At 37.3% G+C, this 23,347-nt stretch overlaps 1 protein-coding gene across 7 annotated transcripts in view; it reads left to right on the forward strand.

Moving 5' to 3' along the window:
• The window catches only part of GIGYF2 (GRB10 interacting GYF protein 2), a 136,232-nt gene that overhangs the window by 28,962 nt on the left and 83,923 nt on the right, over positions 1 to 23,347 (forward strand). For all 7 annotated transcript variants that reach the window (XM_077869264.1, XM_077869258.1, XM_077869259.1 and 4 more), the window contains 3 exons: positions 9,661 to 9,790; positions 10,721 to 10,816; positions 22,727 to 22,838. In XM_077869264.1, the coding sequence (XP_077725390.1) occupies positions 9,661 to 9,790; positions 10,721 to 10,816; positions 22,727 to 22,838 (338 nt within the window). The remainder of the gene's footprint in view (positions 1 to 9,660; positions 9,791 to 10,720; positions 10,817 to 22,726; positions 22,839 to 23,347) is intronic.

The following is a 23,347-nucleotide window of genomic DNA, read 5'->3' on the forward strand; positions in this document are numbered from 1 at the left end:
ATCACTACTTGAAGTTCTAAGAACTGATGCAGCTTCTCTACTTTGAGAGTTTATTTTGGAAACATTAACTTAATTAATGCTGTACCTTTTTGAGGTCTTAGTTTGTATTTTAAAAACAATTTTATTACCATATCTATATATGTTTCTAAAGAAATTAAGAGATTACAAGTAAGCCAGAGGAAGGTAACATCATCATAATTTTACAGTCCATGATAACCACTGTAAATAGGTTAGTTTATTTTTCCAGGTGGTTTTATGTATGCTTATTTGTATATATGTACATTATTTTCACAAAAACGGGATCATACTGTACATTCAGCTTTGTAACCTGCTTTTAAAGAATAACCACATGAAAAGTATCTTTTTTTAATCAATAAATGTTTTCTATTATCTTAAATGGTGGCATTGTATGATGTACCATTATTTATTTAACTAGTCTAGATGTAGCATATATAGGCTGTTTTCAGCTTTTCATTATAATGAAAATATTTTTGATGAAATTCTTGTAGCTAAACTTTATTCACAACTTAATAACTTTCTTTATAAGGTGGTTTTAAATCCATATAGCTCACTTTGTAAATCATTTTGTGTGTAACTCTTCTGCCTTTATCTAGAATTTGTAACTGCTTCTCTTTTGTATTTACACACTTTCTTTCATTGTAAAAAACATGATTAAAATTGTCAGCTAATTTAAAGAAGTTGCCCCCTTCCCCCACCTCACCCTTTAAGAAAAAGAGACACCACCAGGAACTTAGCTTAAACCAAAAAAAAAAAAAAAAAACCTGCTGGAGATGTTCTAGAGTCAGAACACATTTAGCTTGATGTCCTATACCATAGATTGGTAAACTGTGACCCGTGGGACTATAAATAAAGTTTTTATAAGTGCAATTTTATTGAACACAGCCACACCCATTTTTTCCCCCATATTACCTGGCTGCTTTCATACTATAGTGGCAAGGGAGTAGTTACAACAGAGGCCATCTGGCTCAAAAAGCTTAAATATTTACTCTCTAGCCTTCTACAGAGAAGTTTTTTGGCCCCTGCCCTAAACCATGGGTTCCCAGTCATTTCAGTGTGTCAATGACCCAGTCTATCAATAGCGCCGTACATTTTTTCATTGGTACGCTGAAGTTTTTTGTTTGATCAGTCCAAGTTTTGTACAAAATTTGAATTGGAGTAACTTTATTAGAGAACATTTACTAGTCCCATGCTTAAACAAAACAGTAGCTTTACCTAATTCTTGCCAACTGCAGGCATTTTTAGAGCTTAGAAGCCTTCCCATGGTCATCTGAAGTGCCGTTAAACTGAGGAGTGGAGGTCTAAGTAGGCACACTATCTGTTTGGTATCATCTATCAAATTTTTTTCTGGCAAAGGGAATATATGAGACCTTTAAGTAACTCAGATAATCCTGAACTAGAAAGCTGCAGTGTGAATAGAAGCTGCTGTATTTCTCTGCATGTAACATTACATTCATTGTGGAGCTTGAGGTAAGGAACTGTGTTTGGAATACTTGAGAATCAAAGTTTAGAGTGATTGCATTCCATCAGGGTGTAACTCTGAACCATAGAGGAACATTTAGTGATACTTTATTTATTAAGATCATTATTTTTATTATGATGTAAGACCAATGTTCAATAAGAGATGAATGGAATGAAGAGATTACTGATACTTGGGACAGTAGTAAAGTTGGGAGAGTGTTGAAAATTGTGGTAAAGGCAGACCATGAATGACCATATAAGTGGACTTTTTAAGGTAGGTCTGTGAAAGCATTAGATCTTAGCTCATTTCTATGTTTAGAATAAAGAAATGTATTATATAATCACCAATTTAAAAAAGTGTGATAGATTTAACAGAGGAGTAAATAGTTTTTAGGAATAAGATTTTATTTATTCATGAGATACACACAGAGAGAGAGAGAGGCAGAGACATACACAGAGGGAGAAGCGGGCTCCATGCAGGGAGCCCGATGTGGGACTCCATCCCTGGACTCCAGGATCATGCCTTGAGCGGAAGGCAGATGCTTAACTGCTGAGCCACCCAGGTGTCCCCAAAGCAATGGTCTTTACTCAAATGTTACCATCTTATACCTCTCTTGACTATCTATACAATACCTTCCCCTTATTCCCTGCCTCCCTTCTCTGATTAATTTTTTCATCATGGTCTATATCCAAATAGAACATGGCAAATATTTTACTCACTTATTCTCTTTATTATTTCTATCCCATCCTCCAGCTCCCACTAGACTGTGAGCTCCACTGAGGGCAGGTCCTTTGGTCTCGATTTTTGTACAATTTATTCGCTGCTGTATCTCCAGTTCCTTCATTATAGTAGGTACTCAATAAATATTTGTTCAATGAGTGAATGAATTTTTGGAAAGTAAAGTTGATTTTAATGTTTTATTGTTATAAATATGTGTGTACATCCTTGAACCGTTTTGTTTGTACTGCTGTTTATTTATTTTGGAATAATTCCTTGGAAGTGGAGTTATTAAATCAAAAATTTCATTTTTAAGTCTTTGGATGATGTATGTTATGGACAGATTGACTACCAGAAGGATTGTGTGAATTTAATTCCCATTCTCTGCCTGTTTACCTCACCCTTGACAAAACACTAAATACTACCTTAAGAAAAACAATTTTTGTTTTGTTTTGTTTTAAATCTGGTAGATTCAGGTTTTTTGGAATTTTTTATTTCACTAACAGAGTAATTCATACTTATTCTGGGAAACCTTGGAGGAAACAGTAGTACAAAAAGAAAAATAAAATATCTAAGTTATCCTTAATTTTACCATCCAAAGAACCATTGCTAACATTTTGGGTTGTATCCTCCTATTCTTTTCTTTTTTTTGCAAATGTTTGTATGTATATTTAAAGACATTTTGAAAAACCAAGTTCATTATTACAGTTTTATTTGGGGATTTTTTTTCTTTGAGGATTATAAATGGATAAATGTAGATGATAAAGGAATTTGGCATAGGGGGAATAATTGCAGATATTTACCTGGCTTTATGGGGAAGGAACCAACGAATCTCCTTTAGATTTTCTCCTATCCCATCTCCTCCATGGCCTTAGGGAAGTTTTCTCAGGTCTTTACTTGCAAGAAAGTGAGGCACCTCTTTACCCTAAAGCACTTTGTTTATACCTATGTGAAAGTAGCTACATCTTTGTGTTGTGTGTCTGTGTTTACTCAGAAAAGAACAAAAGAAAGGCACCGTATATCTCAATTTTGCTAAGCCCATTGTTTACCTTAGCTTGCCGAACATAAGCACTTAGTAAATGTTGGATGAAGGCATTTGAGTCTTATGGGGTGGGGCGAAATGAGGGCAAAGAAAAAACTTGACATTGCTAGATTACTAGTATTATCTTTGTGGGCTTGTGGGTAAAATGAGCAAAATTCTGGAGAATGGAATGCATTATTCATCCCAGTTTTCAAAAAGAGTGAAAGACATCTGTGTGGTCTGGAGGGATAAATAATTCAATATTATTGAGAGGTGTATTTTAGAAGAGAGTATTAAGATTTGCTTAGAAAACATTTCTCATGTGCCTCCTATGTTCTGTGTCTTGTGTTAGGTTCTGAGGCAACAAGGTTGAAATGACCTGGTACCTGCTTTTGAATGATGTAGTGGGGAAGCTGACACTAAATAATTTCACTATAATACCAATGTGTAAAGGAAGTGTAGTGAAGTATAGGATATTGAGCTACTTATTTGATGTCTGTAGATCTCTCATCCTTCATACTTTTCCAAAACTGAGCTCATGAGTTTTACTGTTTTTATTAATTTATTCATTCATGAGAGACACAGAGAGAGGCAGAGACTTAGGCAGAGGGGGAGAAGCAGGCTCCCCATAGGGAGCCCAATACAGGACTGAATCCTCTATCCCAGGACCACGCCCTGAGCTGAAGGCAGACACTCAACCGCTGAGCCACCCAGGTGTCCCGAGTTTTACTGTTTTAAATTTCTCCTTTTGTTTAATATTAAATACCACAGTCTGCCATTAGCTCAAGCTCGAAGTCTTGGAGTTACCCTGGGTATTTCTTTTACTTCTGTATCTCTACATCTAGTCCATCACAGTGCTGTGTCAGCTTCATCTCCAACATACCTCTTGAATCTGTTAATTTCTCTCCACCTGCATTGCTGTCACCCTAATATAAGTATGATTACAGGAGTGGCCTAATGTTTTATGGCTTCCATTCTTCTCACTGTTCTTCCTATAGTAATCTTAAAATATAAATTGGGTCAGGTTTTTCTCCAAAATCCTTTAGTAACTGTATGTCTGTACTGTTGATTAGCTTTTTTCTTCCCCTAGCCAGTTAACTCCGTTAAGGCTCAGCAGGTACTTGTGTGTAGCCAAGATCTTGAGGATTTCTGTTTCTCCTCTTTTTCCCCTTATTCTCTCTCCAGCTACCCCCCATCCTCCTCATTCTGACTCTTCCTTCTCCTTCCACTTAACCTCTCTGCTCCCGCAGCAGCCTTCCCCTCTCCCAAGTGAAAATGGCTTGAAAAAATATTCCTGATAGCAGAAAGGACATGTATAAAGACAAAGGGGTAAGAAATGGCAAGTTTAAGAGAGGAATTCTGAGACATTGTCTTTACTATAGTGTGAAATGTGTGAGAGATTGTGTGTGGAGGCAGCCTTTTTGCGTTAAGAAGCTCTGGATTTATTTGATCATTATATGCCAATAAACAATTGTTTATCAGGGAACACCTTATTCAGGCTTGCATTTGAAATATGTTTGTAGTAGTGTGGAGGATGAACAGTGACTAGCTATATCACTTAGGATGCTGTTGTAGCAGTCCAGGTAAGAAAGAAAAGTGTGGACAATAATGGGTTAGTTGATCCAGGGGATGGCTTAAGAAATTTAGGATCTAAAACTGGTAGGATGTGGTAATTGGGTATGGAAGATGGTAGAAGGTGAGGAGTAAAGGATGATTCCCAGACTTTTTTTTTTTTTAAGATTTTATTTATTTATTTATTCATAAGAGACACAGAGAGGCAGAAACATAGGCAGAGGGAGAAGCAAGCTCCCTCCGGGGAGCCTGATGCAAAACTCGATCCTAGGATCCCGAGATCATGACCTCTGGTCAACCACTGAGCCACCCTGGTGTCCTTGATTCCAGACTTTTAATTCTGTGGTTGAGTAGATGGTGGTCTCCTTATTACCCACCTTAAGGTGATAAGGGGGGTTGGGATGAATCAGCTGATGAGTAGGGTTTGGGACATGTTAAAGCTAAAGCTATGGGGTCTCTAGGTGGTTGAATGTGGAAGTCTTAAACTCTAGGGAAGTCAGAGCTGGAATTGAGAATCAGGAGCTTATCCAGAAATGGTTTTTGACCCTACATCTTCACATATCTACATTGACATTCCAGATTGCTTTCATAAGCTGAAGTTTGGATTTGGGACAGTAATTAATATGTGAAGACCTTGGGGTATCATGGAGTTTTAGAAGGTCCTGCTAATGCTACCTATCAGTTACTACTACTCATACTAGACCTAGGCCTCTTGTGTTAAACAGATCTCAGTATGACCATAAAGGTGAAGGTGACAAGGATAGGAAGTTGCCCCTTGGATTTGTGTGGGTTATTGATGAACTCTACTGGAGCAGTGGAGTTGTAGAGGAGAAGCCAGATTATGCTGGTGTGGTTTTGTTTGTTTGTTTCTTTTTTTTTTTTTTTTTTTGCACTAGGTTTTGAAGTGACCTGGAAGTGCAGATGTGGAGATGGTTCTGAAATGAAGAGGAAAGATGAGCAATGATGCATAACTAGGGGGGGATGCTGCATTACAGGAGTTTTAAACATATCACTATTAGATATATTTAGAGACTAAGGGGAAAGCAAATAGGAGGGATTAAATTTCTAGAAGAGAGAGTTGTATGGAGCAAGATCCAGGAGAGGTTAAAAATCATTGGTGGGAAAAAAAAAAAATCACTGGTGGGTTTTTAGGGAGGGATATTACCCAAGTATGTTTTTAGCTTTTCCAGATATCTGTAGGTGGGGAGGGACTTGAAACAGGATTTGTCGATTATTGAGTAGAGCACAGTTCTCCTTATTCAGCCTATCTTAGTTTGAATTACTCTCAGTTTTCCTTGGTCTGTTCTTTTCACAATATCTGGAGGAATCTCTTGAGAATGCACTCCGGTTACGTTATTTTTAATAGATCTGGTGCCTATAAGAAGTATTTGGTGCTTGACATTGGACATTCAATCCTTGGGCAGCAGGACGTGGGGGTCCATTGGAAGGGAACCAGGGTCATGAGTGGATTTGAAACCTTATGAGGAACAGATGAAGAAATTAGTAATGTTGAGCCATGAGAAGGAAAAGTCTTGAGACAGTGTGACTATTTTCCGGTACCCAAGTGATTTTCATTCCAAAAAGCACCTAGTTGTGCCCTCTAGTGGTAGAAACTATTGGCGAGCATACTGGTTTAGTATAAGAAAGATCTTTTAACAAAATTTTTTTCTAAAGATTTTATTTTTTGATTTATTTTAGACAGCATGTGAGTGGGGGGGGGAGGGACAAAAGGAGAGTGAGAATGAGTGCTTCAAGCTGACTCCCCGCTGAGCATGCAACCCAATGTGGAGCTTCATCCTGCAACTCTCAGATCATGACCCCAGCCGAAATCAAGGGTTGGACACAATCAGCTGAACCACCTAAGCACCCCTAAATATTTTTAGTAAAAAACTATATATATTTTAAAATTAATGTTTGGCAGACTAAATGTTGGCTATTTTAAATAAAAATTTGAGATTTTGTTCTTTTTAGTCATGAAAACTTAGGTTTGAGTCTTTGTTTTGCTGGCTGTAAATGTGGGCAAGTTGTGTAACCCTCGTCTGTTAATTGGGGTTGTCGTGAAGCTGAAATAAAATGAGGTACTGCATGTGTAAAATTCACAACCTCAGTTCTCAGTGGATATTAATTCCACTTCTTCAGGAAAAAAGCCCAACTTTACATGAATTTGATGGAAAGCAGTTTCCTGGAAGGTTCGTCAACAGTGGTTGGATCACTTCTTCATGGGCATGTTTTATTTGGTTGTCCCAACCTGTCTTACAGGACTTGGACTAAATGACTTCCAAGTCCAGGAATAACTGAAAAGAAAACAAAAGATCAGTTATTAGCAATAAGCACTCCCAGCACCCAGATTATACTTTTAATATGCATTAGAGAGAATCAGGCTCCCTGGAGAAACGGCTAATTCTAAATCTGAGGCAAGAAATAATACAGGTTATGTCTGGAACATACTGATATATCAGGTAAAAAAGAAGCTGTTAAAGACCCTTAGGGTTGTGTCAGAAGGATTTAGGAGAGCCAATCTGAATAGTCTCCCATTGGTCAAAGGTAAGACAATTTGCAGGGTACCTGGCCTGCTTGCTCAGTCAGTGGAGCATTTGACTCTTGATCTCAGGGTTGTGAGTTAGGTGTGGAGCCTACCTAAAAAAAAAAAAAAAAAAAAGGAGAATTTGAATATTGTTAAGAATAATTAGTTAAGGATAGTTTAACTTTAAAAATAATTTGTTACCATTGGAAGATGCTAGTAAATTAAGTCCCTATTTTGAAAACCAATTGAAAAGAATCAAGACTTTTTTCTTTTTTCCTATATTAACTATACTATTTGGTAACAATACCAAAAAGTATAAGAGAGAAGCTTCTCCTTGTAGAAATACTCCAGCTAATAAATAAGGAATGATAGAATATAGTCACTTTGTAACCTTGTATTTATTAATGAATAAATTTAGGGACCTAAGCCTTGGTTATCAGAGACTGCTAGACTCAAAAAACCAACGAGGCAGTCTGTGCTTCCTGATGGCAAAACATGGAAGTCTTTCCAAATCTGATCAGGTCTTTATATCCAGTCACCAATGTCATTAATGCAGAGAGCAGAGAAACATGTTACACTATAGCACAGAGATAAGAATCAGCAAAATCCAGACTAGAAAAAAATCCGTATCTTTTAGAACATTCTGAAATATTTAAAAATGAAAAACGTTTCCTTAAAAATTCCTTCAAAAAATCTTTGAAAGCATATGATTTCCTTCGAAATAGTATCAGAGTAGGGTTAGATGGAGTGGTAGAAGGAGCAGGGTTGGCCATGGGTTATTGATTTGGGGGCTGGGTGAACAGTATGTGGGAGTTTGTTATGTAATTCTTGGTATTTTTATATATGTTCAAAATTGTCCATAAATGTTAAAAAAAAAAAAGTGAGTAGAAAGATAAGATAGAAACATTGAAAAAAGACCCTATAGTCTTTTACTAATATGTCCTCCCGCCTTTTCTGGAATTATATTGTACATGTAAACATATTTTTATATTTATGTGTATATAATTTTTGGATAATATGCAAGTAATGCTCTTTTATTTCATATTTTTAAAAGTGTATAGTGTAGATCATTCCCTTTTTTGGTTATGTGAATAAAGCTTAGCAATTTTGGGAATATATTTTATTTATTTTTTAAAGATTTTATTTATTCATGAGAGACAGAGAGAGAGAGAGAGAGAGAGAGAGAGGGGCAGAGACACAGGCAGAGGGAGAAGCAGGCTCCATACAGGGAGCCTGACCTGTGACTTGATCTGGGGACTCCAGGATCAGGCCCTGGGCCGAAGGCAGCGCTAAACCGCTGAGCCACCCAGGCTGCCTGGAGAGTGTATTTTAATGCTTCTGTTGAATTTTCCTTTAGGCTAAATCTGAAGTAAAGTATCTTAGTGCCTTTTATTCTTGATACTCACTATATAGAACTTCAGGCAGCCCTCAGATAAGGAGTTATTGCTGATAGTTTTGCTATCTGCTCTTTGACACAGTGCTGCAGTAGGATCTTATTTTTGCCATTTTTTGCTGAGGTTGCCCTACCTTTTTTTTTTTTTTTTTTTTAAATAAAAGCATCTTACAAATATTTCCCTTTCCCAAGTTCCATTCCTCTTAGAGTATATTTTTATTTTTTCCTAGCAGTAAATATGGCTCAAATTTTTTTCTTACACTTTCACCCTTCACTGCATTTTCAAATTCAGTACACTGATTCTTAGTTGCTTTCAGTAAAAATCATGAAATACTATAGGTATATAAAACTATGAAATTGTAGCATTTCTACACAGCATGAATGAGAAAATAAAACATTGCATTTAAAACACCCTTTATACTCTCCTTCCCTTTGCAGATAGAACCTTATCTTGAATTTTATATTTGTCAATTCATGTTTGTTTTTATACTTTTGCTATGCTTTATAGTGTTTTTAAACAGTATAAATTTATTTGCAGGTTTACATGTATATCTTTTTATAGGCTTCTATGTTTGCTTTTTCTTTTATATAGAATACTTTGTTATTTAACAAATATTAATGTTTTATTAAATGTTAGCAGATCATTCTTTGAAGTGGTTGTTTCATTGCAATCCTACAGAAACTACTTGAAAATTTCCATTGTTTTACATCCTTAACAACAATTGGTATTCCAGATTTGTTAATTGGTACCGTCAGATTCATTAGTTCTTATTAATCTAATATGTATAAGGTGATTCTTCAGTTTCGTTTTAATCATGTTACTTTTATGATTTCGAAAAAGTGTCGCCTCTTCACTCCCAGACTTCTCAGGAACATGCCATCATATTTTTTAAGTAAGGAATTGCCACAGGGTTGACACTTCATTTTTATATTTTATGTTTCTCCTATTCTAGGCTCCGAGCTCTATCCAGTGGTGGGAGTATCACGTCCCCTCCTCTTTCTCCAGCTTTGCCGAAGTATAAGTTAGCAGACTATCGTTATGGTCGAGAAGAAATGTTAGCACTTTTCCTTAAAGATAACAAGGTAAAAAAACAAAGTAAAGAATTTAGAATTATGAATGAGATTTCAGAGTACGTATGGTGATGTATTGATAGATGAGGTACCTATAATTTTTCTCTTTTTCTTGGCTTTGATACATACCTGCAGTAGTTGACAGAGAATCTTCTAAGTGTAAGGAGCTCTGTATTTCTTAGAGAAGACCTAAGATTTTGTTACAGGTGTGGAAAGCTTCATGGAAACAGGAAAATCTTCAGCACTTAATACTTTGTCTAATTTCCTCCTAATGTCTCCTTCATGTCTAGTTCTATCCCAGTTTGCTGGCTGAGAAATGCCATCACCTTGCACCTCTTACTCTTCAATTGGAAGTTAGGAGTGAGAAGAGGAGCTGTTTCTCTTCTTCCCCTTTTTGTGTTAACTATAAACAATTTTTAGTGGAGAGAACATGTTAAAATATATCACAGTTGTGTCACTTCTAAATGATCGAAACCAAAACAGCGTGTAAAGTACACTTACTATCTGACTAGTGAGAGAGAATATTTTCCATTTTTTAAATATACTTTGTTTTTACTATTATTAATGGATTGGGGATCTCAAATTTTAATGATTGCTGCTAAGGACAAATTGTTTGTGAAACTCTCTTTAGTACCTTGTTCCTTGAATTAAATATGGGGATTTTTACTCTTCCACTGTGCACTCTGGAATACCAGAGTTAGTGCTGTATATCAAATCTGAATGTGGTGATCTGATGGGAGGAAGAGGAAGTGACTGGGGTTTTTAATACTTGACCCTCTGAGAATATGTAAGTACTGCTGAAGGTAATTGTGGTTGACAAAGCTTTACTCCATATTTATAATAAACAGCAAGAGATAAACCAGACAGTATTTTTTCTTGTTTTATAGTTTTTGTGATTAGAGGGACAGCATTAATTTCATGGTCATATGTTTGGTCATACAGATACCTTCAGACCTTCTGGATAAAGAATTTCTGCCTATTCTACAGGAGGAGCCCCTGCCTCCGTTGGCTCTTGTACCCTTTACAGAAGAAGAACAGGTTTGTGACTAGCTTTGAGCCTTAGGTCAAAACCTTATTGCTTTCCATTGAGTCATGAAAATAGGAAGTTACTAGTTAGGCCCTAAGGCCCTCCATCCCCACAGGTCTGCTTCCTTCTTTCTGTTTTTGCGAAAGTGTGGATGCCTGTCTTAGTTGATGAGATTCTGTTTTAGTTCTGAGGCTTTTTGAGTGTTTTATAGAGGTGAGGAAATGTTTCTAGATCCTTGAGGATGGGAATCTTATAATTTATTTGAGTAGAGAGAGAGAGCTACTTTTTGGGGGAGATAGGGGCTTCTCTTCAGAAAAATGTAGTTTTTCAGAAGTAATTAGCAACCTGGATTCTCTTGAATGCATTCTACCACTGAAGGAATATATAGATCTTCAGCCCAAAATGTGCTTAATAATGGGTTCTCTGTCACCAATTTTTGTTTATGATGTGAGAAAGTTAGATTTTGGGGCTGGAAAGTAGATTTTGTGTTGTCTTTATTTATGGTGTGTTGTTTCCAAACATAAATAAGAGTTTCTGATTTTAAGGAACTTATGGTAATTGTTGTAAAACGGAAAAATAAGAACTTTATTGGAATGCTGGAAGGCCATTTTATTAATTCATTTATCTTTTAGAGATTTATTTATTTATTTTAAAGAGAGTGTGTGCTTGCACAAGGGTGGGGAGGGGCAGAGGGAGAAGAAGTTAATCCCAAGCAGAGTGCATGCTGAGTGTGGAGCCTGGCATGGGGCTTGATCCCACTACTGTGAGATCGTGGCTTGAGCTAAAACCAAGAGTCAGACGCTCAACCAACTGAGCCACCCAGGCATCCATGGAATGCCACTTTATGTTTATTTATTTATTTTATTTATTAGAGACAGAACAAGAGTATGAGTTGGATGAAGAGCAGAGGGAAAAGCAGACTCACAGCTGAGCAGGGAACCTGGGGAGGGCTTGATCCCACGACCCTGCGATCATGACCTGAACTGAAGGCAGACACTTAACTGACTGAGCCACCCAGGAACCCTGGAATGCCACATTAAATGAAGAATCCTAATTTCTTTTCTTTTCTTTTTTTTTTTTTAAACAGATTTCTTGAGGGGCACCTGGGTGGCTCAGTCAGTTAAGCATCTGCCTTCAGCGCAGGTCATGATCTCAGGGATCTGGGATCCAGCCTGTGTCGGGCTCCCTGCTCAGTGGAGAGTCTTCCTCTCCCTCTCCTTTTACCCCTCCCTCACTCCCTGCTCTTGCGCGCGCGCTCTCTCTCTCTCTCAAATACATAAATAAAATCTTTAAAAAAACAAAAATACAGCTTTCTTGGGACAAAATTTGTATGTCATACTGTTCACTCTTTTAAACTATACAGTTTGGTGGGTTGTATAATCATGAGTTGTATAACCATCACAACTGTCTTATTCCAGAACATTTCATCATTACTTTTTGCAATAACCCTGGATGTTTCCTTTACACTCTTGCCATAGTTTGCAGGAGGAAATCACTCTATTAAGAAAGAGATGCTTATTAGAAGCTCTCTGTTACAACTATGCTAAGTTCTAAGAAAGGTGTGATATTAATCGTTGGTGATTTTCATTGCCAGTGTCATAAACAGTTTTTGTTTTGTTTATAACTTCTTTTGAACTAGGTTAGTTTTGTCTTTATTCATGAAACCCAGTATCATTTAGTATCATCAGTGGATATTTTCATTGTCAAAAGTTGTTTGTTTATTGCTATAAAAAGTACACAAGAAAGAAAGGATACTGTCGCCAGTGATGGCTGAAAATTTCCTTTTCAAAATTGGGGCCAGTTTCCTTTTCTTTTTTTTTTTTTATTTTTATGATTTTATTTATCTGAGAGAGAGAGAGAGGCAAAGACACAGTCAGAGGGAGAAGCAGGCTCCATGCAGGGAGCCCGATGCAGGACTTGATCCTAGGACTCCAAGATTATGCCCTGGGCCGAAGGCAGGCACTAAACCACTGAGCCACCCAGGGATCCCTAGTTCCCTTTTCAAAAAGATTTGACATATGGCAGTATTTTGGTTTAATTTTTCTTAAAAATATTTTTACTATGAAGTCTTTCAAATAGATAAGTATAGAGAATATTATCACAAATACCATTATGTTTATGATTGAGATAGAGAAATCTTAAAATTATTATGTATTTGTGGGGTTTTTTTTTTGTTTGTTTTAAAAATGAGATTTCTCATATTGTGGCTGTATTCCACCCTTCCTTCTTTCCCAGATATTACTTTGAATTGGATAATTTTTCTCATTCATGTTTTAATATTTTCATTACATGTTTGTATATCCATATGCCATAAAAATTTCATTTTACAGGGTTATACATTTTTAAAAAAGTTTTTAGTATTTTTATTTATTTGACAGAGTGCACAAGTAGGACAAGAGGCAGAGAGAGGGAGCAAGAAGCCCAATGTGGGACTTGATCTGAGGACCGTGGGATCATGACCTGAGCTAAAGGCAGATGCCTAAGCTACTTAGGCGCCCATATTGTTATTTTTTAAAGATTTTACTGTTTTTACTTATTTATTTCTAAAGATTTTTATTTATTCACTTGAGAGAGAATGAGAGAGAGAGAGAGAACATGCACGCGCATGAGCAGGATGAGGTACAGAGAGAGAAGCAGACTGTCCAGTGAGCAAGGAGACCGATGCAGGGCTCCATCCTAGAACTCCAGGATCATGACCTAAGCCGAAGGCAGATGCTTAACTGACTGAGGCACCCCAGGTGCCCCAAAGATTTTATTTTTTTTAATCTCTACACCTGCTGTGGGACTTGAACCTACAATCCTGAGATCACATGCTCTACTGGCTCAGCCAGCCAGGTGTCTCTAATGATTTATTTATTTATTTATTTATTTATTTATTTATTTATTTATTTATTTATTTATTTATATTTATTTATTTATTCATGATAGATGTAGAGAGAGAAGAGACACAGGCAGAGGGAGAAGCAGGCTCCATGCTGGGAGCCTGACGTGGGACTTGATCCCGGGACTCCAGGATCGCGCCCTGGGCCAAAGGCAGACGCTAAACCACTGAGCCACCCAGGGATCCCCATAATTTTATTTTTAAGTAATCTCTGCATCCAACATGGAGCTTGAATCTCTAACCCCGAAATCAAGAGTCACTCACTCCACCGACGGAGCCAGCCAGGTGCTTTTAAAGGGTTATGAATTTTATTATTTTTTTATTTTTTATTTTTTAAAAGATTCTATTTATTCACGAGACACAAAGAGAGAGAGAGAGAGAGGCAGAGACACAGGCAGAGGGAGAAGCAGGCTCCATGCAGGGAGCCTGACATGGGACTTGATCCCGGGTCTCCAGGATCACGCCCTGGGCTGAAGGCGGCGCTAAACCACTGAGCCATCCTGGTTGCCCAGGTTATGAATTTTATATTGAAGATGGCATACAGTAGTTTTTATTCTGTAGTTTGATTTTTTCTTTCAATAATGAATTTTAGATTTATCTGTGTTGATACACATAGCTTTAGTTAATTCATCCCTTCTGTTTAGTATTCCATGTGTGAGAAAATCCAGAGTTTTTCCAGTCTCCTCTGGTTAGAGATTTAGGTTGTTTTGAAATTTTGCTATTGCAAATTATGCTGCAGTAATTATTCTTAGAACCTGTGTTTTAAAATTGAAATGGTTAGATTTGGTTCTTTGTGTGTGTGTGTGTGTGTTTTTTAAAAGGTTTTATTTATTTTAAGAGAGAGCACGAGTGACTGGAAGGGGGCTAGAGGGAGAGAGAATCTTGAGAAGACCCCATGCTGACCCCAGTGTGGGGCTTGATCCCAGGACCCCGAGATCATAACCTGAGCTGAAACCATCATCAGAGGCTCAACAGATTGAGCCACCCAGGCACCCTAGTTCTGTGTGTGTGTGTGTTTAAGAATTTTATTTAGTTACTTGAGAGAGACAGACAAAGATAGTGGCAGAGAGTACCAAGTGGGGAGGAGAGAGAGAAGCAGACTCCTTGCTGAGCAGGGAGCCTGGCTTGGTACTCCATCCCAGGACCCTGGGATTGTGACGTGGACTGAAGGCAGACACTTAACTGACTGAGCCACCCACATACCCTTTTTGGTGTCTCTTTAAACACACAGATGTGGGTGATGTAATGTGAGTAATGCTACATTAGTTTCTATAGTAATTTAAGCCATTTTGCACTGTTACCAGCCGCATATGTGAGGTCTCATTTTTTTTATGCAACCCTCTAGCTCTTGATTTTTACAGTTTGGCCAAAACAGTGGCTGTGATAGTTGTGTGTGGCTTTTTTTTCCTTTTTTTTTTTTTTTGTATTTCACTAGTCACTATCAGCTTGAGTACCATTTCATATCCCTGTGGCCATTATGGTTTCTGATTTGGTTGTGTTCTTTGTCCATTGTTTTACTGGGTTGTCTTTCTTGTTGATTTTACAATTTCTTTATATTTTCTTTAACATCAATAAAATCTGTTTTTTTAATCTTATTTTTTTTAATAAAAGGTACTCAGGGGTACCTGGGTGGTATAGTTGGTTAAGCAGTTGACTCTTGATTTTGCTTTAGATCATGGTCTCAGGGTCCTGGGTTCAAGCCCTGCGTTAGGCTCTGTGCTCTGTTCTCTCTCCCTCTCCCTCTGCCCCTCCCACTCAACGCTTGCTCTCTCTCAAATGAATATTTATATTATATTTATAAAAAAAAGTTACTCATATTTACTGTAGGAAATACAGAAAGGTATATAGGAGAAAAATCTCACCATGTAGAGATTCTTTTAACATTTAGTATGTTTTATTGTAGTCTCTTTCCCTTGTGTATCTTTAGTTGTGAAAATATACCAATACAGACTGAATCCAACAGCATATTAAAAGGATTATACAACCTGACCAAGTGGTACTTATCCCTGGAGTGCAAGGGTGGTGCAACTAACATTAATAAAATGAAGAAAAAACCACTTGATTTTCTAAATTGACACAGAAAAAGTTTTTGACAAAATTCATCACCTTTCCTTTTTTTCTTTCTTTCTTTTTTTTTTTTTTTAAAGTTTTTATTTAGTCATGAGTAACACAGAGAGGCAGAGACATAGACAGAGGGAGAAGCAGGCTCCATTCAGGGAGCCTGATGTAGGATTCGATCCCAGGACCCCAGGATCACAACCTAAGCTGAAGGCAGACACAACCGCTGAGCCACTCAAATTCATCACCTTTCTTGATAAAACTCTCAACTCTTGTTGAACTCACTCTTGTTGAACTCACTCTTGTTCTCAGTGAACAAGAAATAGAAGGGACCTTCATCAATATGATTAAGGGCATTTATGAAAAACCCATAGCTAACATCATTCTCAGTTGTGAAAGACTGAAAGCTTTTCCCCTAAGATTGGGAACAAGACCAGCTTACTTGCCTTTACTACTGATATCCAACATTGTGCTAGAAGTTCTAGCCAGAGCAGTTAGATGAGAAAAAGAAATAAGAGGCATCCAAATAGGAGAAGTTAAACTGTCTATTTTTAGGTGACATGATGCTATAAATAGAAAATCCTAAACACACAATCCCACATACAAAAAACTATTAGCACTAGTAGATGAATTCACAGTTGTAGGGTACAGGATCAACACCTCAAAATAAGTTATTTCTATATGCTAACAATAACAATCTGCAAAAGGAATTATGAAAAGAGTTTCATTTACACAATAGCATTATAAACAGTAAAATACGTAGTAATGAATTTAACTAAGGAGATGTAAGACTTTTTACATAAAAACTCTAAAATACTTTTGAAAGAAATTAAAGAAGACCTAACTGAGAAGGCATCAGTCAGTATTCATTAAGCCTTGGAAGACTTAATATGGCTAATCAGTTTATTGTTTCTGCAGTTCCCATTGAAACCCCAGTGGCTTTTGGGGTAGAAATTGACAAGCTGGTCCTAAAATTCATATGGAATTACAAAGGACCCCAATAGTCAAAATGATTATGAAAAAGAACAAAATTGGAAGGGGCAGCCGGGGTGGCTCAGCGGTTTAGCGCCGCCTTCAGCCCGGGGTGTGATCCTGGAGACCCGGAATCGAGTCCCATGTTGGGCTCCCTGCATGGGGCCTGCTTCTCCCTCTGCCTGTGACTGTGCCTCTCTCTCTGTGTGTATCTCTTGTGAATAAATAAATAAAATCTTAAAAAAAAAAATTGGAAGACTCATACTTGATTGCAGATTTTTCCACAAAGCTACAGTGAGCAAAACTGCAGTATATAAAAAAACAAGCAAACAAAACTGAAAAAACTACTGTGTAAGGATAGACATATAGGTCAGTGGAGTAGAAGTACAGAAATAAACCAGATTTTTCCATACACTAAATTGCTTTCAAGAAGCTTTGTATGAGGATATCTCTTCTGTTTCACTGATCCATAACTATAGCGTTTTACTATTACTTTTGCCATGTTCAGCATTTTTATTTTTATTTTTCCAGATTTATTTTTTGAATAAGGAATAAATTATGTGGTTTGAAAATAAAAATGTACAGAACAGTATGCAATAGGAAATCGCTTTCCCATCCCTTCCTTCAGCCACAAGTGCCCCTTTCCTAAAGACAGCAAATGTTAGTAGTTCATTGTGTATTTTTCTGAGGAAATATTAAATATGTCTTCTGCCTTTTATACAAGTGATGGTGTACATTAAGCATTGTTCTGAACTTCCAATATTGAGTATTTGTTTTGAAAAAACTCTACAAACTTGGCAAAATATTTTTATTGTTTTAGTTTGCATTTCTTTCCCAGTGTAAAGTTTTTCAAATGTTTATATTTAAGTTTTTGTTTTTGTCTTTGTTGATTTTTCTTTGAAGAGTAGTCTTTTTCTAGTTTATACTATTTATGTGAGCTAGCCCTAATCTGACCCTGTTTTCTAAATTTTAAAATTGTACTTAATGCTTTAGTATACCAATTTTAATCATTTGTGAGTATCTTGGAATTTTTCAGGTACTTATACATATTTGTAATAATTTCTTTTTTTTTTTAAAGATTTTTATTTACATGAGAGAAAAAAAGTACGAGTTGAGGGAGGCGCAGAGGGACAAGCAGATTCCCCACTGAGCAGGGAGCCTGACATGGGGCTTGATCCCAGGACCCTAAGATCATGACCTGAACCAAAGTCAGATACTTAACTGACTTGAGTGACCCAGGAAGCTCCTAAAGTATTTTTTCATGGAGGCCCGGTTTGCATAGATAGCCTGCCAGGGGCCACAGTGTTTTTTGAGCTTTTCATTTTTTTGTTTTTGTTTTTGTTTAACCTAATCTCTGCATTCAGTGTGGGGCTTGAAATCATGACCCTGAAATCAAGAGTCCCTGTGCTTAACCCACTGAGCCAGCCAGGTGCCCATCTTTTTATTTTTCTTTTAATTATTTTCTATATTTCTTAGAGTTTAAATGAGCCAGAAATGCTTTTTAATAAGTAGGGAGGAAGACTTGCTTCTAGTTACCAAAACATAATATACTTTTAATCAACAGAATGAATAATTTGATCATCCAGAAATATCGTGTAACACTTTAAGAAGTTAGTAAGTTTCAAATACGTTTTTTGAAAAATCAAAGATTATTCAACAAAGTGCTGCTGGGAACTTGGTTAACAATTTGAAAAAGAGTCAAGTTAAGTTTGCACTATACCTATACAATGAAAGTAGCCCTGGAATGATAAAGTAATAAATCTTCATTCTGCTTTTATAGTGGAAAAACTTATTTTAAGGTGCTAATAAGGTCTGGATAGGTATTATAATTACGGTGGTCACAGAAGATCATCAGGATCTATCTTTGAACTCCTTTAAAGTTCAAAGGATATCCTGATACTATTTGGTATCCTTTGTTTATAAAATATGCTGGAATAGGAGTGCCTGGGTGGTTCAGTCAGTTAAGCCTCAGACTCATGATTTCGGATCAGGTCATGATCTCATTGGTGGTAAGATTGAGCCCCATGTTTGGCTCCATGCCCAGTGGGGTCTGCTTGAAATTTTCTCCCTCTTCTCTTCCCACTTGCATGCATGCATCTTATACTCCCTTTCTCTCATATGTGTGTGTGTGTGTGTGTGTGTGTGTGTGTATATATATATATATATATTTTTTTTTTAATGCTAGAGTAGGACAGTGCTTAAAGCTGGCAAAAGATTCATTAGCATTTTGATGTTGTCCTTTGGATGACCAGACACCCCCTTTAGGGATTGTTTAGATATTTGAAGACTAGAATTTTACATATTTTTTTCACCCCATGACCCTTGCAGGGGAGATGAATACTTCTAATAACCCAAAATAGCTTCCTGGGATGCCTGGGTGGCTCAGCGGTTGAGCTCCTGCCTTCGGCCCAGGGCGTGATCCTGGGGTCCCAGAATCGAGTCCTGCATTGGGCTCTTTGCATGGAGCCTGCTTCTCTCTCTACCTATGTCTCTACCTCTGTCTTTGTGTCTCTCATGGATAAATAAAATCTTTAAAAAACCAAAATAATAGCTTCTTGCTGCATATATTAAATTTAAATATTAAATTTCCCAAAGTTATCTTTTTTTTTTTTTTTTTTAAGATTTTATTTATTTACTCATGAGAGGCACAGAGAGAAAGAGAAGCAGAGGCATAGGCAGAGAGAGAAACAGGCTCCACGCAAGGAGCCCGATGTGGGACTCTATCCCAGGACTCCAGGATCATGCCCTGGGTGGAAGGCAGGCACCAAACCACCAGTCACCGAGGGATCCCTCCCAAAGTTATCTGAAGTAGATACTTAATCTTTAAAATGCAAGTTAAGGGACGCTTGGGTGTCTCAATTTGTTAAGCATCTGCTTTCTGCTCGGGTTGTGATCTCAGGGTCCTGGGATCGAGTCCCACATTGGGCTCTCTGCTCAGTGGAGTCTGCTTCTCCTTTTCACTCTCACTCTGTACTCTCCTCCGACCTCAAATAAATAAAATCTTTTAAAAAATAAAATGCAAGTTAATTTTGTCCTCTTTCTATATATGCGTGTGCTTGCATGTATGTATAAAATAGACTAGGAAAAAGGTGTTTTTTTTTTTTTTTTTTTTTTTTAAAGTTTAAGTAATCTCTACACCCAACGTGAGGCTCAAACTCACAACCCCAAGATCAAGAGTTGCACATTTTTCTGATTGAGCCATCTAGGTGCCCTGGAAAAAAGTTTTCTTTTTTCTTTTTTCTTTTTTTTGGAAAAAGTTTTCTTAAAGCAAATTTGTTGCTTAAACATCTCGTGAATTGTTTTGGTTTGGGATTTCCCTTGTAGGTATTTTGAGAAGCATGACTCTACATAGCTGCTACCTATTTTAGATTGTTGTATTTTATTTATTTGACATCAAATTACTTTATGCATTTTGGATAGATAATACATTTTATTAAAAAAAATTCAAAAAGCACATATAGTGAAAAGCAGTTGTGTAAGTCACCTATTGTTATTCTAACTAACTGTTCCTCAGGAATAGCCACTGTTTCCATTTTCTTGTGTTTCCTCCCAGGGATAGTTAATAAGTCTACAACTACTTATATATTTATTCCTATAAACAAGCATGAACATAAATGGCATATGTTGTGCACATAGTTCTGCACTTCACTGTTTTCACCTAAACATCTATTGAGGAGATACCAAATACTCCTTTAGCTTTTAATGTGTCAGACACTGTTGTAAGCACTTGTCATGTCATGTGTTAAGTGCTGGCAGCAACCCATGAAGTAGACGTAAATATTGTTTCTATCCACTTTATCTAGATGAGGAAAATTGGCACAGAGAAGTGGGGCAAAGGAACCACAATTCAGTTTCAGGCAATCTGGCCTTTCTGTACTCCTTATTACAGCTATGCTTTTATATCTTTATGCATTTGGTTGACGATACGGAATTTGCAGTTTTTGTGGATCAGGATTGATTAGTGAGTTCATATGGTTCAACCTAATAAATAGAATTGCCTCATTTTTTTAAACAATTGCACTGAATTCCACATGTAGATGGCCATTCTTTATTTTTTTGGGGGGGGGGAGTCAGGTCTATGCCCAATGTGGGGCTTGAACTCATGACCCCAAGATCAAGAGTAGCATGCTCTTATGGACTGAGCCAGCCAGGTGCCTCAATGATTTTTAAGTTGATACTTAGGTAGATCCCAATTTTGATTTTACAAACAGTACTGCAGTTAAAGATCTTTCTGTTTTTGTGATTTTTCACGTGTTATAAGAGAAGTGTGTCAAAGGGTATAGACATTTAAATCGAATTTTGAGAAATTGCCTTTCAGAGATGATAGAAATTTGCACTTTCAGTTGTAGTATGTGAAGATGTAGGATAGAATATGCAAGTTTCTTGTACCATATTGACAGGTACATATGAGTTTCATACGTGTTTGGTAATGTGTTCAACTGCATGGGATCTTGGCATACATGATGATTTAGCTCTGAGCTCTGTTTTTTTTTTAAAGATTTTATTTATTTATTCATGAGAAACAGAGAGACAGAGAAGTAGAGACACAGGCAGAGGGAGAAGCAAGCTCCATGCAGGGAGCCTGATGTGGGACTCGATCCCAGGTCTCCAGGATCATGCCCCAGGCTGAAGGTGGTGTTAAACTGCTGAGCCACCCAGGCTGCCCAGAGCTCCGTTTTTCTAGTGTTAGAATATATGAGTAGATTTTGGGACTTCATAGTCTTGCTTATGACCCTGAGATCATGACCTAAGGTGAAATCAAGAGTCAGACACTTAACTACCTGAGCCACCCAGGTGCCTGTCAACCCAACTCTTAAGCCTCACTTCTTGCCCCTCTGCCAGGAGGGCCCTTAGCTATAGCTGTGCACAAGTTGCATTTTCTTCATTGTACCACACTTCTGCATTTTTGCACAAATGTCTGTTAGGTTCTAAGTGTAGACAGTATTCAAGTAAGGATATATTCCATCATTTTCTGAGTTTAAAACTCTATTGCAAAATTCTCCTTCAAATACCCAGGATGTTTATATTTTGTAAATCATTTTCAAGATTTTAAAATTGCTTCTTGCTGAATTTTTCCTAAGACCTATGTATTCCATTTATCCAGGAGTGTCAACTAAACATATTTTTGGCTCCCAGGCTTCCTGTGTTCTTGAGTCTTCCTCTTCATGTTTGAAGGTTTCCCACTGACTATTATCTTACTATATTTGACCCTACCCAGATTGGCTGTGGATGCAAGTTCAAGCTTATGACTGAGAGATTGGGGTTTTGTTTTTTTCAACCTTTCCTTTCTTCTCCCCATTAAGATGGTTGATCTTATTTATGTAGATTCTTAGCTGGCCCTTATTTATTTATAATTCTTGTTATTCTATTAAATGCTACTTGGAGTTGCTAATTCACAGTAGTGAGCAGAATGAAGCAAAAATGATTATTTCCACCTTATGCTATCGTTTGTGACCATCTTATTTCCACCTTTCACTAAAGAATCCTTTCAAACTGGATTTCTTTTCTTTTTTTTTTTAAATTTTATTTATTTATTCATGAGAGAAACAGAGAGAGAGACACAGAGACACAGGCAGAGGGAGAAGCAGGCTCCATGCAGGGAGCCTGACATGGGACTCGATCCCAGGTCTCCAGGATTACGCCCTGGACTGAAGGCGGCACTAAACCGCTGAACCACCACCCGGGCTGCCCTCAAACTGGATTTCTTTACCAAGTTTTCTCTATTTACTGTAATGCATATTTATCTCATCTGCTTCTGGATACATTCAGCACTTAGAGATTATCTAATATTTCCACATATTATAGTAAATATAACACATTGGTGGTCAGCATTTGTTGATCTGCAATGTTAATTTGAGATTTATAGGTAAAATCAAGTTTTAGATCATCTTAGGATGTGGTGTAGTTATGGTTAATGAGATGCCATGTCATAGATGAAGTGTGAGACAGGGAAGAGCTACATACAGTTTTATCTGTTTCATCCATTTTTTCTTTTTTCTTTTTTTGGCAGAGAAACTTTTCCATGTCTGTAAATAGTGCCGCTGTCCTGAGATTGACAGGACGAGGAGGAGGAGGAACAGTGGTGGGGGCTCCTAGAGGTCGAAGTTCTTCAAGAGGGCGAGGTGAGCTTTCACGTGAAAGATGTAATAACAGAGGGAGAGAGAAGTCACTTTAAACATATTTTTATTCTTGAGTTTTAAAAAACAGTTCTTTGACATTAACTGTATACTAAGTGTGCTGAACCTTTGTTTTCTGAACCATTTCTCAGTGTATCTATTCCACACTGCCTGATTTGGAGCAGAGGAGGATAATTCTTAAGTGTGAAGGATTCTAGATGGTCCTAGTTAACTTTGGCAAAACCTCATGCATATTCCTCATGCCCAGGGAGCCTTGTGTTTTGCTATAGCGCCCTAAAGTGCTCGGCTGCTGGAGCATCACTGAAGTCCCTGCAGGCCTCTGTAACACAGAGTTTTTATATAAGGCAGTGTACCAGGAGTTATCCCCAGTCAGAGAGAATCTTGAGTAAAAGCTGTCTCATCAGTACGAGGGGTATTTTAGAGGTAGAGCAAAAGATAATAAGTGTAGTCACTTATTTAACCTGTAGTTTTATAGATTTGTGTCTCAGAATAAT

This window comes from Canis aureus, chromosome 24, assembly GCF_053574225.1.
Source record: "Canis aureus isolate CA01 chromosome 24, VMU_Caureus_v.1.0, whole genome shotgun sequence".
Classification (NCBI taxonomy): Eukaryota; Metazoa; Chordata; class Mammalia; order Carnivora; family Canidae; genus Canis; species Canis aureus.